Here is a 19,117-nt window from a genome sequence, read left to right as displayed (position 1 = left end):
CAAGCCTCTTGTCATTTGCAGCCTTAATCCATTGCCTGGAGCGTGAAAAGTCCTCAGGATAACAAGTGTGGCAGTCAGTAAAATCAACATTATTTTTGGATTTTATTTTCTTAACAATACCGACTGATCAATTGGCTTGTGGAAACTGCCAAATACAATACTGGTCTGTTTGATGAATCAATCTAGTGAAGTGGAGAGACCATCACTCGCCCCTTCCCCCATTTCCCCCTTTTCAATCCTCTTCATCCTCCTCCTCCAAGCGCAGCACACACACACACACACACACACAAGGGGATGCTCTTTCTCTATTGGTCTGCAGGAGCTGGGTAATGAAAGCTGTAGTGACAATGCTCAGATGGTTTTTTCATAAGGCTACTAACACTTTCAGCGAGAGTTTATGTTTTTAGTTGCGAGACTCACCCTCTGCTTTCAGAAAAGACATTTTTGTTTATTGAAGTAGCGTTCTCTCTTCTGTGTTTCCAGTGTCTATGTTCTGTGGGGGCAGAAGCTGGGGAGAGTGCAGGGCAGGAAGATTCGGGGAGTAAGCAGTAAAAAAGGAAAAGTTCTGTCCTATTAACTTAGATCTCCCACCCACCAAAATCCTGTAAGAGTATCAGCTGTGGGGAAAAATAAAAGAAAAATAGAAGAGGAAATGTAAACACCCTAGACTACATATACATATATTCCCCTTCTCATTTAGGGAAGAACTAATGTTGTAGGACTGCCTGATTGCACACAGGTATCCGCAGAAAAGTTAGTGACTAGTGACCCTTCTCAGCTCAGGGAGACACACACAGAGGTATCCTCTTCATGTTGGCCCTCAGCAGGGACACTCAGCAGGGACTTTTGTGAACTTTGTCATCTTCCTCTGCCCTTTAAACCAAAACTCTGGAAGTGGCTTTAATTAATGAGATGTGATGCATTAAAAATGCTAACCAGAGCATTCCAGAAGCTGGAAAACCGTAGAGGTTTTTAAATTCTGACTATTCTTTTGAGAATACCCTGTTGTAATTTATAATCCTCAGTGGACCTATATTTGTCTTGAACTGATTGTCGAAATGGGCTTTACTAAGAATTTCTTTGCTGAAATTGCAAGCAGGGAGGGAAAAGGGGGTGGTTGAGCCAAGTGGGCTTGTAGGGAGGAGGGACCGATCTCTAACAAGCCTTTAAAACCTTCAGTGGTTAGAGTTATATTGATGAAAGGATATGCAGATACACGTATATTCATATGTATATATATACATATATACATATACATACACACAGATAATGCACAAGTGCAGCAGAATTATATAATAAGCATGAGTTATAAATTATGTAGGTAGCCCAATTCAGATTTTTTAAATCAAAATTGCACCTAAAATGGCTATAAAACAACGCTTGCCTTGGGAAGTAAATTTATAGCTACATGCCTTTCACAGGCGCGCTGGAGGGTTCTGCTCCCAGCTCTAATCTCTACGAGATGTTTTCTGCATGTGTTTTGTGACAGGAGGGAAGGGGAGTGGGTTGAGCTCGCCTGTTCTCCCATTGTCAGCCAGTCTAGTGAGTGTTGGGAAAACCTGTCTGTGGGATCTTGTGTCATCTCTCCCTACATGTGTACAGGAAAAGTACGCGCTGCTCACGGTTCCTCTCTCTCTCTTTCTCTGTTTCCCTTTCATTCTGCTTCCCCGGAGCCGAATGAAGCAGGGAGCAGGATTAGAGTCCCCACCGGCTATCAGAGGAGCCTAGATAAAAGAAACTGCTTCTTAAGCACTACTGCAGCAGCTCTTGTTAATTTTTTTTCTTTCCACACAACAGTTGTGCCTCATTATCCGGTGCCTGCCTCGCTTTTTTTTTTTTTTTTTTTTTGGAGGTTTTGAAGTTTCTGTGCTTCAGTGACTGTTACAGAAGAAGAGGTGTTAGTGTTGCGGTGAAGTCTTGATTGTCTGCATTTATGAATGAAACTGACCTAAATCACCTGTTACCTCCAGTTTTCAGATTGTTTGAACTTCTCTGGCCGCACAATACAGGAGGGAAGCCTGAAGCAGCATAGGGACCTACAGCGTCTGCAGCATGGGCTGCTTCACTAAGATTGCCTGTCTTTTCTGGGGAGTATTACTTACAGCAAGAGCGAACTATCAAAATGGGAAGAACAATGTGCCAAGGCTGAAATTATCCTACAAAGGTAAATCTGTATTCTTTTTTCTTTTATTGGGCTAGCTTTGTGATCCCCCCCCACCCCCCTTTCCATCTCTTGAACTCCCTCCCAACCCAAACCATAAAACCTTTGGTTTAACCCAGGGAACCTATATCACTGTGTGTGTCTTTCTGAGATGATTTCAGCACTTTTTCATAAAAGCATGTCTGCTGTTTGATATGACAATTTAAATGCAAACAAAGAACATTTAATCACATTTGCAGAGAGGGGCTGAATGCCCGGTAAATGCTGATCTGTATATGTGATCATATGTTCTGTTAATTTTTTCTGATCCTAGTTTTAAAATATTTGTAAAACTACTATTGCAAAATGGTCTCTTTGTAAAATGTGCATGCTTCACCTATAATAATTATGATAAATTGCATTTTCTTAGTTTTAGACACGAAATGGTTAATCATCTTCATGAATATTCAGTTTGTTCAAATCTGACAATCAGATGCTTAACATAAGCAGTAGATCGTGGTTTGCCAAGAGAATATAAACTGGATAGAACAGACTAGATTTTTTTTACAGTGTGTTATGATTGTACAAAAAAGACTGTGTATTTGGTTAATTGGTATAAAGCAAAAGCCTTTGAAATATAATATTATTTTAATTCCATATGTACCTCAATGAGAAGTGAAGACACATTACTTCCTAGTTATAGAACTAGTTGTGTGAACTTCTTTTGTAAAAAAGTATACATTTAAAAAAAAGATTTATCACATTGTTGCTAGTACTAGATTTGGTTATAGTTTAATGTGTATACTTTATGTTTTAATGTGTATACTTAATGTTTCTTAATGAGGGTTTTAAAGAAACCCCATATTTGTTTAGATACATTTTTACATATAGATATATAAAATAATGCAAACTTGGATTCCAAAATTATAGATATGACTTTTAGTGGAAGAAAATATTTATACAGCTGAGGTATTAGTAAAATGGCATTTAATATTAAACTATTTTAAGTCAAGTAGTTTTACTCTCTAAGGTGTTGCTTATGATCCTCAGATTTCTAGAATAGGGGGTGGGGCTATGAGAAGCTACAATTATATTCCATTTTTAACCTCTAACATAAAAGGAATGTATTAAAACTATCCTGTAGAGGTATCTGCATACTGTACATTGTTCTTATGCCAGAAGACAGCTTCTTTAATTTTCACACAATGGGAATAATCTCCCTGAATACTCTAGTGTGAATGAGGACCACAGATAGGAAAGAGAGATGTAATTTTCACACTTTGGATTAGAAAATTAAGACACCTATTAAATGTGATTATTTGGGTTTAATTCTTGTTAGATAAAAATACACTGAATTGGAAAATATATTTCTTTTTGTCAGAATATGTTCTTGATTATTAAAGTGGAAATGAATTTTAAACATGAACAAACAGCATTGCAATTGTGCTCACTGGAAATATAAAAAATTATGTAGATTTTGTTAAATATTTAATTGAGTCTCTATTATGTCTCTATTTAGTAACTGTCTTTAAATTACTTATAGCATATGATATTATGGCATCTGTGTTTTCACCAGTTTTTGCTATTTTCACTCTTTGAGGATGTCATCAAATAATTCTTAGGCTGATGGTCCACTTTATGCAAGTTTATATTCCTTATAAGTAAGTTTGGCACACAACTTTACTTCTTGAAGATGGAATGTGAGTGGCTATAATTTTAAAGTAAGTTTGAAACATGAAATCTATGACAATTGCAGTTGCTTGTCTAAAGTGCTAAATAAATTGTAAAATTAATAAGAATGGGGAATTATCCTTATTTATTTTGCAAGAATTTTATTTCCCTGGTAGCATATTGCTCTCCTTTATGGAGGAGGCATTAATTCTTTCTACATATTAAAAGGATAGCATTTAATTAGAATGGCCTTTTTTAAATGTTTGTATGCTTTAAACTTGTCTGACGAAGTAAGCTGTCTATATTAACAAGGTGTATATAGTTGACACTATCTTTATGAGCTCATTTTAGCAATGGCACCCATTATAATAATCTTTGCTTTCCTTTTGATCAAAAACTGCCCTACAGCTATATGACAGTGCCATCGATATACGTAGAGCTTGGCCATTTGGTAAAAGAAACTGTGGAGTGAGCAACAGTAAGAAAAAGAAAAGGAATGGCCCAAGCAATTTTTCCTGGTATTTCACTGGGCTGTCATTTCCTTTTTGTCTCTCCATGTTTGTACACTTGTTTTGCCAAAGCAAAGGCCTGGTTGGTGATTATCAATACTTTGTTTCTAAACTAAAGTAGACATTTTTTTAGCTGCTTCTTTTACCTCCTTAATTAGATGTCAAACACAGTTAAAACTTGCACTGCATTACCCTTAAAAATATTCCAGCATGATTCACGAAGAGTTAAATCCCTGCCAACCCTGATTTCCCATGGCCACTGTTTTCAAAGATCCACCATTAACTCTCTCTTTGCTCAGGTTGCCAAGACAAAGTTTTAGGCAATCACTATGCTTACTTTCTGGTAGGGGATAAAAGAGATTTGATGTGTTAAATGAGAAAGAAAAAGAAGAACAAGAAGGCAGCTTTTGTAGTGGATGTACATAGATATCTAATAGGTACCTCTTTACTTTCTAGGAAAAAGGAATTGAATAGATGTTTGAGGACCATCTGGAGAAGTGATAATATTAGAAAAATGGGGTATGCTGGCTTTTTCTCTGAACCAGTCTGATTTAGAACCCTTGTGGGGGTAGCAAATGTGAGAACTCTGTAAATCTCAGCAGTCACGTACAAATTATCCTCAAGAAATATCATTCAGAGATACTTTTGCTTTCCTTAAATATATGTAATATAACTAAATGTTAAAATGCTTCTTTTTCAAAATGGTGCATAACAGTTTACTTTCCCTATAAAACTAGCCAAATTTCACTTTTCTCATGAAATGCTAGAATATCATGTAATCTGCCCTTTGGAATGTGTGGTACTATGAAGACTTCAGAAAAAAGGCAATGGAAATCACAAGGAAATAAATTAGGTTTGGGGTTTTAAACAAATGACAAATGTTCCATCACTCAGTGTAATGAGCTTTTCCAGGACATGGTGTGCTTCAGTTTTAGGAGAAATCAAAGACACATGCAAGTCTGAGTGGTGACCGTGTGGATCCAAAGGTTAAATCAATGCACTAACTCTACCTTCATAGGGAGGACCTAGTAAACAGCACTTAAAAAGTGGCAGACAGTATGAAGGCTTTCTTTTCATACTCTCTAAAGCTACTTTTCTAAGAGTCAAATGCTTTATTTTTTTAAGAATAAGATTATTGGTTAAATCAAAATTGTCATAGATGTCTTCTGAGACTAGAAGATAATATTAAATTAAAAATTATGAAGTAGAATTTGCAGAAGCTTTTTGATTTGTCATTGCTCAGTGTATTAAGATCACTTTAAAATTTTATTAATATGAATAAGTATTTACTTTATTATTTATTATACTTGTTGACTCTTCAGAGATATACTTTACTTCAACCAAAGCATACATATTCACACAATATATATATGAATACATGAATATGTAAATATATAACTAACAAAACTTTATCTTAATATTTTATAGCTGAGTAAAGTAATCCTGGCAATATATAGGTTATGAATTATAATAAATGCATTACAAATAAAATTTTATTGATTTAAAATAGTATCCCTACTTTATATATATATATACGCATGTGTGTGTGCATGTATATATATATGTATATATATGTGTGTATGTATATATATATTTAATATATACACACACATACACATCTTCTTTCAAGTCCCATGGAAAGTTTTAGTGGGTATCTCAAGTATTTACATAATGATGTGGAATAAAATTTGCCTTATACTGAAAATCTCCTCATAGTTAAAAGAAATGTGTAGGAGAATATATATAGTATATGTATATACATACATATAGTACATATAAGTATACGATGTGTGTATAGTATATGTTTCATACTATAATGTGTATATAGTATATAGTCTATATAGTATAGTATATGTTTGTAGAGTATATGTATGTATACTATACAGCAAGAGCAAAGAAATTATCAGTTCTTTGCAATAACTTTTATCAAAATATCACTTCATATTTGGCATCAGTTCTCTCACTTGCTGATTCTTATACAACATGGCCTTTTCTTCTCAAATTTTATTAACTTAAAAATCATATTTTGATTCTGAAGTCTTCTATTTAAGGACACTGATAACTAGAATTTTTACTCATTTTTCTCCAAGTACAGGGTGGGGCAAAAGTAGGTTTACAGTTCTGAGTACATGAAATAGTTTATTTTTTATTATTATTTATTAATTATTATATTATTTTCCATATGAACAACAGTAAGCATACTTTTGCCCCACCCTTTATATCCTGGCAAAATATTTTTTTAATAAAAGAAAAGGAAATACTCAATCACACATCTGGTGATTCAATGCTGGTCAGATCAAATGAGGGCTGGTGAAAGTCTCCAGTTTGTGGCTTCTCTGTTTCAAGGTGCCAACCAGACTGGTCTTTGAAATATTAATTTATACAGTGTAGACTTTAGCAAGTAGGAAAATAACAGAGACCACAAAACCATTCTGTGTAAGTCTCTAACCCACCTACTTCTGATAATGATATTCAGTCATTACTAGCTTAAGTAAATCTGAAAAAATGGAAGAGATCACTCTTTTCAATTCTAACTTTTTATATTGTTATTTCTCTTCATATAATTATTTCTAAAACTGCACTCCTGTCAGTGATGTAAAACACTGGGGTGTGCACAACTAAGTGGATGAATAGATCAGTGATAACTAATTTCTCTCTGTTTTGTTGTTTTCAATTATCACACATAAATCAAACAATATATGTAACAAATATTTTGTGGTGTTTGGTCAATTATATTTAAATTCCATATTTAAGACTTAGTGCAATAAAGGATCTTTCAGGAATAAATTTAATTATAATTAATTAATGTAGTTTCATCTGTTCCTAGTAACAAAATTAAAATTAAACTTTTGGTGGCAGAGCATAATCTGTCTATGTTTAGTATGACTATATAACTGTATTTCAGATGTGCACTCTAACTGACATTAAGTTATCATGAACTTTAAGTGAGTTATACAGAATTATATGGAGAGGTTCTTATCCTAATTCTTCTCATTTAAACTTCAGTGGCCCAGCTACAGATCACAGTTCCACAGCTCAGAACATCACACCTTTGCATCTTTGGGAGAATTTTGAAATGTAAAGTCGGGGCTGTTTTAAATAGCATTTATACTTGAAGTTCTCTAAAATCTTCCAGAGGAATCAGTACTGAAATAAATTTTTGACTAACCATTACCTAACAACAGTCACTGAAAAAGTCCTGATATATCATGGAAAGTCACATATTAATTGATTGAAACATCATGCTTATCAAAACATTATGGAAAAAATTTTTATGATAAGTGATTCATTAATGTAAATTTTTAGGTAAAAATCTCCAAGACTCATGACAGTACCTAAGTGTAGCGCTTGTAGTGAAAACTTAGTTTTAAAAGACCAACAGCTGTAGACATAAATTAGAGCAAGTGTGAGTCTTGGGATGGATTTTTACCCCTCGTGACTTCTTAGGTGCTATTTAAAGGCATTATCATTTGATGTGCAGTACTACACTTCCACTAATAGGTGGCACTAGCAATTTGTGACATTAGTTTGGAAATGGGCAGGTGGCTAGAATAAATACACAGGGTCATGCTTGGAGCCAAACTTTGAAAAACTGGTATAAGTCAGGGGGTGTAACATGCCCCAAACAGAAGTTTAAGTAATATTAGTTAAAGTAAAATTTGCTAAAGCTTTTGATATGCTCTTCACATACCTTTATTGGTACAGTTTGACCTTGATTAAGTAAATGGTTATAAGTAAAAAATAAATAAAGTACTTTTACTTAGACTTCCCATGTGAGATAGATCTATAAAATGGAAAACAAAATAATGGGTGGAACAGTAGTCACTAAACAATCAGAATGCTAAAAGACAGTTTTGTGTGTATGAAATATACAGTAATATTTCATATACATTCATATGTATATAACTTTTTTCTTAAGCCACAGTCATTCAGGGTGGTTATCAGGAATCAGCCAGCATGGCTGTGGCATGTGATTGCTATCATTTATAATTGGGGAGTAGCTAGTCGAGAAGGCAAAATAATGTTTAGAAAATTACACTTGATATATTTTTAAAAGAATAACACCTTTAGGTCTGTAGGTTGTTTTAAATTATTTTTATAATTAAACATATGGAAGAATCAATAAATTCTATCTGACACAAATGTCCCAAGTTCCTGGGATTTTTTTATTACCGAGACATAAACATCAGTAAAGTAAGGAATTCGTACACTATTTCTAAACAGTAACAAAGCTGGACTCCATCAAACCCAGGATAAGAAAATATACAATTTATACTTGAATTAGGGAATAAAGATAAGCAAAAGTAGAATACTGTTGATATATATGAAAAATTAATTGGTCTTACTATTTTCTACAAGCTTTGGGAAAAACTTAAAGGGACCACAAATTTAGGAAGTCTTGTCAGCTCCTGAATGAGTCGTTAAACCTGCATTTCCAGCTTCCCTTTGCTTGGAGAGACCGGGCATGGGAAACAACCTTGTCCAAACTTTACAGTAACTTAATTTGCTGCTTCAGTCACAAACATGTCATGAGGAAAGAAATACATCACACACTTGAGTCTGCATCTGCCAGCTAACTGAAGCTTAGTTCTATTGAATACATCAAATGACTTCTTCAGTCTGTAAAACTACTTATGTGGATTATCTTGTTTTGTACCAGATTGTGAGGTTCTCAAGGCCAATCTGCATTATTTGTCATCATTATATTCTCAATGGCTAGATGAAGTCCCTTATTGTTGCGTACATTTGTACTTTATGTGACACACCTTGTTTTTTAAACACAATATATACCTGATTATGACTGAATATAAAAATAATGCAAATTTATAATACACAAAGTGAATTGTAGAGAAAGTAAACTCAGCGCTTAGATGTTAGGGTAGGGGCATATCAGAGAAGCATTTTGGAGTGCACAAAGCGTCTGAGAGTGGTGGTATCTCCACAATGTCTCCTCTGAATCAAGCCTATTCTGGGATTGAATCAGAAAATATCTGGGTCATCTTTGTTTGTCTGCAAGTAAAGGTGGAGAATATGTAATAACACATACCTCTCGAAAGACTTGGGGAACAAGGTTGAGGAATTGCTCCCCACTTTTGGAGGAATACCCTGATATTCCTTATCACTGCATCTCAGTATACACAGCCAGAAAAGAAAGTAAGCATGGCTATTATAAACCAAATGTGGCTAAAGATAAAATTTCTCATCATCAGTCTCATTGTATCTGAACCTTTGTGTAAAACAAATCAATCTTTCCAAAGTTGAGAGCACAATCATTTAAATGTTAAATTGCCTAGATTTCATTGTCCACACTTTTGGGACAATCCTGGCTTTGCTCTCTGACAGCTTGCTAAGATCGAGTAATGCAGAACCTTCCTTGTTTCTTATCCTTGATTCTGCTTATTGATAGCAGCAGTTGTTCATTGCCTTCTCACTTTTCATTTTCAAGTCAGCCTCTTCTTCCCCTGGCTTTGTGCTCTACGGCCCAGGAACGCCACTCACTTTTCTCTTCAGCCCTTGTTTCCAAGCCCCCACTTACCCAGGAGAATAGATGTGATAGAAAATAGCTGCAGAGGTCATTACTGAAGTGTGAATATTCAAAATACACTTCGAGTTCTTTATTTAAGATCCCAGTTTTATATAATTAAGAGGATGGGGGCACATAAGAGGTTAATTTCTTTAGTGCATTTATAAGTCTATAATTGATGTAGAATTAATTTACAGTGTTTAATGTTAGTGTCTTATAAAATATACGTTAGTCTTGTGACAAAGTGGAAGTGTTAACAGGAAAGAATAGCAGGCAAGAGTACTGTGGTACACAAGTCGTAGCTATTAAGGGCTATTAAAAAAAAAAGCCTACCCCCAACCCTTAAAGAATATATTTGGGAAAAGCCAAAACAAAGTGGTTTATTCCTGAGGTCAAATTCAAACTGCCCAGCCCCGGTCTGTGTGGTTCAGTTGGCTGGAACACCATCCAGTGAACTGAAAGATTGTGATTTCAGTCCCAGTCAGGGCACATACCTACAGCGAGGGCTTTTGGTAGACAACCAATCAATGTTTCTCTCTCACACAGATCTTTCTCTTTCTCTCTCTCTTCCCTTTCTTCTCTCTATAAAAGCAATGAAAAAAAAAATGTCCTCAGGCGAGGATAAAGAAAAGAATTTAAACTGTCCAAGTAGTTGTGAATCTTATCATCATGCATTAGAAATCTTAAGTTTTCATCTTTAAATTTGAAGTTTTAAGAGCATAAATTCTGCTGTGATCATTTTATAAAAATTAGTTTAAATGAATCTAGGTTTTCTTCAGCTATTCAAATTTTAATTTTTTACACATTCAATCATTATAATTAATACGTATTTTTTACTTGTATTCTATGTTTAAGACACACATGTACAAACACACAAACCTGCATGAGGTATGTTGTGGATTTCTTCTGGAACAAGTAGGTTTTTGGGTAATAAAGTGAATATAGTTGGGTGTCTGAGAACAGCAGTAACACATCTACCTAAAGATTTCAGAGGGCTTTTGAACATAGGGTACAAGGAAGGTGAACCTTCAAAGACAAGAAGAATGTAAGAAGGCAGAGAAGTAGAGAAGAGTGACGATTATCACTATCAAAAAACTATTTCTTTGTAATATGTTCTTTTTTCTTTTTATGAAAACTATACACTTTATATAGTTTAAATAGCAATATAGGCATAAAATTCTTTTCTGTATTCAAATGCAATGTGGAAACAAATCTGTCTTTAACAAGGTCAAATTAAAGCTGCAGCATATCAGGCTGGGAGCATTATGGAGTTAACATGCACTTGGATAGGTTTGACTAAAAATGAGATCAGGAGTGACAAGTGGTACATGCTTGTAAGGACTTTTCCACCGTGGTCATTGGGCTTATCTGTATCTTCTTTGGGATTTGTCTATAAAATACACTGGCCAAGCTTCTTTCTAACCAATGGAAGAAGGGAGAAGAATGCTGAATTTGATTATCCAATGTTGAAAAACACTGACTATAGTTCTTTGAGGTCATAAAGTATATTGGCTCTTCTTGTTTTCCTAGCTAATTCCCATATTTCTTTACTTTATTATTGTTCATTTAACCTATGAACAAGTTGTGAAGAAAACGTCACTATTTCATAAATAATATTTATTTTAATATAGACACCTATGACATCTACCTGATGAAAATAGATATTAAAATGTCTCTTTATCTATGCATTCTTGTTGTATACCACATGTCTTTAACTACAAAGTTATATACTGCATAGATTTTCATTCACTTAGCACTTTATCACTCAGGATGTTTCTCTGGCTCACTTAAAAATAAATCAGTTTCAGAACAAACAGGCTACTAAAATCTTGTAACACTTTGTAATATATTAGACAAAATTGTAGAGCTGTGGAATTTTTCAATGCAAACTTCAAAAAGTCACCTCTAGAATTTGGTCATATTAATGTAATCCCTTGTACCTCTAGAATTGTATATGCTAGAGGAAGAGCTACATAAATCACTGAGTTTATATTCAGTACTTGTGTGTGTAACAAATACAAGAAAAGTTACATTCAGTCACTATTTTTCTAAATCATATTATATTTAATTGGGAATTATGGAAAATGAAATGCCAGTCACTGGAGCACAGGATGAATCAAAATGTCTTGAGGAGAGGTTCTCTCTCTTTGATTCATGTCATGTCTAGGATTGTCTGTGATCTTCTGTCCTTTAATAGTTGACATTCCCTGAACATCTTCTGCTCTGCAGTCCTGCTGTCTAACTGATTTCTCTGCTCTCTTTTGGGCACTGGACTCTAGGAAGTTGCCAAGAGGCTCATTTCAGCAACCCTTCTATGGAGCCTTCTTAGCATTTTGGCTCTAAGCCACATGCATAATGTCATTGCCTCCACAGAAATGCACTCAGTGTTTCTACCCTCCAGTCCTTCCACCTCCAGAGTGCAGCTTGTGAGCTGGATACAAATCTCCCCAAACAAAATAGCCTCCCATCTTTCCAAATTTGAAATATATATATGTATGTATATGTATATACATAAGTATATATATATACACAAACACACACATATATATATACACACACTTTTTTTATTTAACTCATCCTGATCACCCTCCCTTTCACTCCCTACCCTCACCCCACCCCCTTTCCTTGAACTCATTCTTCTTGTCCTATCTAAATAAATATCATTTAAGGCTCTCCTTTTGAAAACCAAATCCCATTTATTCTTCTCTTGTGGCATAAAAAAAGTTTCTAGGCCTCAAAAATCAAAAGCCTTTATGTCTTTATTGGGAAGAGGTCAGTAATTTTTATTTTTAGCAGATGACAACTTTTAAAATTAGATAATCTTGCCCCTTGAAAATGTCACTCAATATCCCTTTTATACACAAATGCATCTAATGATCTAAACTAGACATTGTGCCAGATACAGAGAGCGTGGTTCTCTCAGTTAGTCCAATACCTCAGCTTTACATCTATGAAATATGTTGGTTAAAGGACAAATTCGTTTCCTTGACCTTCGAGATGTAGAAATGTTGCCCAAATGATGGGGAAGGGAAGAGTAGCAGAAGGCCCACAGAACTGGAAATTCTGTGCTAGTGTTACCCAGGGGGCTCTTCTCCATTTGCCCTACCTGCAAAATTACTCTCCCAGATGCTACAAGGTCTGGGGACCAGTTGCTAAGCCAGCTGGGGACTTTTGCAAGTATGTCTTCCACATGGCAAAGGCCACGGTATATCTATACTTGGATTTCTCACAGAAAACTCCTGAACTCATTGTCCTCTCTACAAACTTGTCTCTGTTCCTTAAGGAGAGTGTCAGGGAATGTCATTTTACTCCACCTGTCCAGGTCAGCAGCATCTTTACTTCTTCCCCCGCTGGCCTACCTGTATCTAAGTAGATGTCCTGTGGATTCTGCCTCATGTTGCCATGAGTCTATTCCTCCAATGTGTTTTATTCTCTCTTCCAGGTTAAGGCAAGCCTTTGTCCTTACTTGCCCTATTATGGCAACAGCCACCTATAATCATTCTTTCTTCTTTCCTTCATTATTGTCTACAGTTCTTTCTGAGCTTCAAATCAAATTATGCCTTTTTCTAATTTTTAATCCTTACTGGTTAAATTCCAGACTCTGTAGTTCAACCTATAAGAATGGTTGTTCTAGAGGAGTCTAAGGCATAAAGAGAACTATTTGGAGGCCCTGTAGTTATTCAGATATGAGGATATTAATTAAGGATCATGATAATAGAAATTAAAGAGAAAGGTTGGAGATGAAATACATTGAGTGCATAGAAAAAGCAGATTTGGTAAATGCTCGTGCATAAGAAGGATCTGAAGAATTCAAGAACAATGGTTTTTAACTTTCTGCAACTAGGAATGTGCCACAACTGGTGATAGTAATGGGAAAGTGAACCTCTCTTCACCTTGCGGCACCCCACCAGTACTCCAACACAGCTGTTCTCCAGATCACACCTGTGTACTTTCCTTTCCATGTGCATAGCCTCCCACCTTCTCAGTTGCCTACTGATGCTATTCCATAAGCATTAGACTAGAGTGTCTCCTTTACAAGGCTTTTGAAGAGGCTCAGAGGTATAAAACATAATATGGCAACTGTCCTGAAGAGACTTAAACATTGGAAGGAGAGAAGACAGTTTCTCAGTTTTCGAGGTCACACCTGTTCTTTATTCATCCTATATTCTCAGTCAAGTACAGAGTTTTGTGCATAATAAGGTCCCACTAAATACTTTTTGCACAATGTAGTTGAAGGAATAAGTGAGGAGATGGCAGATAATTATTCCAGGTGAGAGACCTAACACAGAGAAGTAAGAACACACATGCCCCAGATTAATTGAAAGATTTTTAAAACAGAGTAGTGAAATAGTTGATGGGAATAAAAACCCTTTAAGGCTGCAGTTTATATATGGACAAATGGTAGAGAATTTTGAAGCAGAGTTTACAGCATTCAAACTCTAAATTTGAATAGGTAATTTTTTAAAAGTTCATAAATGAGTGGTATGTGCAAAGTAATGCTTTAGGAATCCAGAAATCTGGGTGTTGGCCTTCAGTTCTGAGTTACTGAGTCATCACCTGAGATGATGAACAAGATTTGAAACAAGTGACTACAGCTCAGATTGGGCCTCACATAAGGACCTGTTCTCCTGGGGTACAAAGACTTCATATGTGTGCACGTAGCTTATGCTTCTTTCACTTAGAGCAATATATTTTCACATGTCCAGAAAAATGTAAATCATATTTAAGAAAAACTGCAGTTATCTATGCTTTCCTATAAATTTTTAAAACCTAACAATTAAATGTCAAGATGCAGCTCTCCACCTAAAAATATTTTTGTTACATACTACTTTCTTCTTATGTTCTTAGATTTATGACAGACTGTGTATTTAGAACTTCTGAGGACTAGCCCACCAATGTTACTCTATCACAATGGTTCTATTTGAACAGAGTGAGATATCAAGGATGACTTGTTTTGTTTTGTTTTTCAGCTCACTATATTATCTGGGTCCATCATTCTTTTGATGGACCCTCCCCCCGCCACCCCCGGGCTGGCGTGCGAAGATTCACTCTTTGCACTTGATTCTACTCAGACATAATTGGAAGCACTGCTCAAACGGAGCAGCTACTCCCAACACCCCACTCCCTGTTAGGCTCTCACACGCTGGCCTGCGGCCATGGAGTCTCTTGTTTCTCATGTTCAATAGAGTCTCAACCCTCTTTTGCTTCCCAAGGTGCCTATTCAGAATAAAATTAAGGTCCCCTTTGCACTAACGGAGCAGACATCCTCTGCCTATCATTCAACCTCCTAATGCAGACAGCTTTTTAAGAAAGATTTTTAGCATAACAACAATGTGAGACCAAGTGACTAAAAAAAGGGTTTTTTTTTTCTTCCATGAATAAAATCACTGAGCAAGGCAAAATCAGTGTCTGTTTTATTCAATGTTGTTTCATCAGGAATGAGATTAATACTTATCTGATTGGCTGTGTTCTTTAGCTCTCAAATTAGAGAAAACTGTCTACTATATGACAGGATTTCTGTCTACAACTGTGTAAACATCAGCACACTAATTTCAAAAGAATATGTTCAGTCTATTTTAAGCAGATGTCATGTAAGGAAGTGAAATTAGTGATGCTCCAGCAATTTGCTTCTTTAGTAGAGCTCTCAGTCTATAGTATTAAGCTGTACCACACATAACGCACTAAGGGCCACACTCTCCCAAATGGACTCCCAACTGTACATATTACACCATCTTTTTCAAACAATTTATTTTCTTTATAGATAGAGGTAATGGCTAAATGTCTCTGGTGTGCCCCATCTAACAGCCGGATTTATTGCCTTTTCTAAGTAATAACATTTCATATTCTTAGAATGAGTCAAATGATAGCACATATTTAGCTAAAATAAATATGTTGATAATATACATTATCATTATTTAGTGTTATTAAATATTAAGTCATGCTATTGTTTACAGTGGTAAAGTACTTGCTTGTTGGCCTACTGAAAATTAATGTTTTTTTCTAGTTTAACTACTGGATCAAAAATTTTATGAGAATAAAATAATTTTAACATGGTGAAGAAAGCATTGAAATGCCTCCAGAACCTTCTAGGTATAAGGATTTGAGAATATTATTAGTTTTATTAGCCTCAGGTTGCTCTTATCTAATGTAGAAGAATAGCTACCTTATCATAGCTATTATCAGGCTAGTGACAGTAGATATTTAATGTGCCTAGTTAATGCTTACTATATGTAAGGTATTCATTAACTACTAATTACTTGAGGCCAATTAATAATTGCATAGATTCTAGATTTCTGTGTTTTGCTCATTTGGAGTGAGTCTACATGTGTGTGTTCTCTAGTTATTACTTAAATATTATATGAATAATACAAAGAAAATACAATTGTATTTGTAATATGCTTCTTTCAAGACTGGCAATAATGTGAATGTTTAAAAAAGTGAATTTTGTCAGATTCAGCTAGTCAGTGAGCATATAAAAAGGCTTTGTGGAACGCTAACGTTGCCAGTCAACAATTGATGACAAATTGCTAAGTCTCACATTAGGCCTTCTAGTGAAGTTAAATGCTTCGATACTGACCTATTGATTGACACAGTTTTAAGTGTAATTTCTTTGGAATCTGTGTGTTTACATAAAGCTAATGATGGGCATTGAAGAAGACCTGATATTTGGGTCTTCTGCTATGAATACTTACAGAGCTAGGCTGAGCAAGGAAGCACCTGTTTTATTAGGAAAGGCTTGCCTGCATCTCAGATGGTGTAAGTTTTAATTCATGTTTTCAACATGAGCCAAAGTCAGTCATTCAATATTCAGTAAAAATAACCAGGAAATGACTAGTTTTATTTGCTCCTTTAGTTACATCATATCCTCTCAAATGGTGTAATGGTTGCCTTGAATATTATTTTGTTATGACTTGGTTCATGAAGACACAACATCCTTCATGACAACTTAAGGAGTATTGAATCCACATAGGAATTAACACAATATTCCTATTTAATATGTCCCCATGTCTAAATGAAACTTTGTAGATATAAAGTCTGAGTTGTTCTGACCAATTCTATGAACCACCTGTGATCACAAATAGCCCATTTGCAGGAAAGAGGATATGCAGTCACTGAAGAAAATAAACTTGCAGTCTACAGCTAGTAAATAGAATGAAGAACATGTTGAGAGTAACTTAAAGGGGCTTTTGTCTAACAGAAGACACTTGGAAGCCAGACTGGGAAATCTAGACATTGTTATAGAAAGGAGGTGACATTAACCACAGTCAGCTTTTAAAGGATTTTTCTGGAAGGCAGAATTCCTTTGGAATACATTTTATGTACCAGCATGAATAAATTTCTGAGGTACTCTAGACAAAGATGAATTTTATTTTATTGTGGCCTTAGCCATATTAAAATGCTCACAAACTATTTTACCTTATGCCAGACATGTGGAAACAATCATTATATGTAAATGATATGTGAAGGTGAGGTATAGTTTTAGCTTAGAAACTTAGAATGTCTGTGCTTATAAATTATAACCACATCACAAAGAGAAATGTGCCTTTTAATAGTAACTTAAATGTAAAAATAATCAGTGATGAATTCTTAAAAACTGCTAGGATTTTTAAAAAATTTTTAGTCAAGCACAATAAATTCTCAAAGGCAAATATTTTATACCTTAAGTAATTGTTAAAGCATTAGTATTTGTAGTTAGACATTGTTACATCAGTCTATCTTTGAAAAAGCACTTTTGCCAAGGGCTGCATTTTAGTTTTTATATTTTTACTGAGGTATAGTTGACATACAACATTATACGGGTTTCAGGTGCACAACATATGATTCTATATTTGTATATATTGGGCAATGATAACTATAGTAAGTTCAATTAACATCAGTCACTATATGTAGGTAAATATTTTTTCTTACAAGGACTTTTCAGTTTTACTCTCTTATAAACTTTGCAATATGCAGTTTGGTATTACTAGTTGCCATGCTGTACGTTATATCCCCATGATGTATTTATTTTATAACTGAAAGTTTGTACCTGAGGGTTGCATTTTAGAATGACTACAGTTATCCTTTATTAAAATAAATGTTCACCTCCTTTTTTATTAGCATGAATCAATTTGTTTTTTACTGTAATATACTTTCTATTTATATATGTGTATATATATGTATACATATGCTTCATAACATTTCATAAATTTTAAACATATAAACCTGAATCAATCAAATTTCCTTGAAAAGGAAATAGATATAATAAAAATAAATGTTTTCCTTTCTTTAAATTCAAAACAGTGAAACTTTTAGTCTCAATACGATGGTGCTATGTCTTTAAAATATTTCTTCCATCTGCTATATGTCAAGCCGGATATTAAAATAACATGAATTCAGAAAAGTGTTACTAGACAAACACACACGTATGCACACACCCATGTGTACATAAACACAGAAAAGGGAAATAAAATAAGGGGAAAAATAAATAAAAAATGAGTATTAAAGCATCATCTTATTTTTTAAACCACAGAAATTTATTTTCTTTAAAAAAATTTTTTTTTATTATCGTTCATTATGTCAGAGTTTTCCCCCCATTACTCTCCCCTGCCCTGCCCACCCCACCTCCCACATTCGTTCTCCCCCACCCATTGGCTTTGTCCATGGGTCCTTTATACATGTTCCTCAACTTGACCCTTCCCCTTCTTTCCCTCCATTATCCCTCTCCCCCTTACCCTCTGGTCACTGTCAGTTTGTTCTTTATTTCCATGTCTCTGGTTCTATTTCATTTGCTTGGTTTTTGTTGTTGTTGTTTAGGTTCCATCTATAGGTGAGATTATATGGTATTTTTCTTTCATGGCCTGACTTATTTCACTTAGCATAATGCTCTCCAGTTCCATCCATGCTGTTGCAAAGGGTAGGAACTCCTTATTTCTTTCTGCTGTGTAGTATTCCATTGTGTAAATGTGCCACAGATTTTTTTATCCACTCATTTACTGATGGGCACTTAGGTTTTTTCCAGCACTTGGCTATTGCAAGTAGCATGGCTATGAACATTGGAGTGCATAGGTTCTTTTGAATTGGTGTTTCAGGATTCAATTTTAAAAAGCACAAGGTCAAGGTTTTTTTTTAGACTGAAATTAGATCTTCTGTATTCCCAATTTGCTCATAATAAAACAAACAAATCTCCTCTCAAGTAACATTTATTTAAGGAAGCCAGGAAGTGAATCATTATACTAAGTATTTAAAAAAAATCACCAATATTTAAAGAGAGAAATAGTCTCCAAACCTTGACTC

At 34.8% G+C, this 19,117-nt stretch overlaps 1 protein-coding gene across 1 annotated transcript in view; it reads left to right on the top strand.

Moving 5' to 3' along the window:
• The first annotated feature begins 1,884 nt into the window (after positions 1-1,884).
• SEMA3A (semaphorin 3A) overlaps positions 1,885-19,117 on the top strand; it is a 198,337-nt gene continuing 181,104 nt past the window's right edge. The window contains exon 1 of the mRNA XM_037129059.2: positions 1,885-2,164. Coding sequence (XP_036984954.2) covers positions 2,053-2,164 — 112 coding nt within the window. The 5' untranslated portion in view covers positions 1,885-2,052. The remainder of the gene's footprint in view (positions 2,165-19,117) is intronic.

This window comes from Artibeus jamaicensis, unplaced genomic scaffold, assembly GCF_021234435.1.
Source record: "Artibeus jamaicensis isolate MK-2021 breed Jamaican fruit bat unplaced genomic scaffold, CSHL_Jam_final contig_787, whole genome shotgun sequence".
In the NCBI taxonomy this organism is placed as follows: Eukaryota; Metazoa; Chordata; class Mammalia; order Chiroptera; family Phyllostomidae; genus Artibeus; species Artibeus jamaicensis.
The sequence above is the reverse complement of the archived record's forward strand: the minus strand, read 5'-3'. Positions and strand labels throughout refer to the sequence as shown.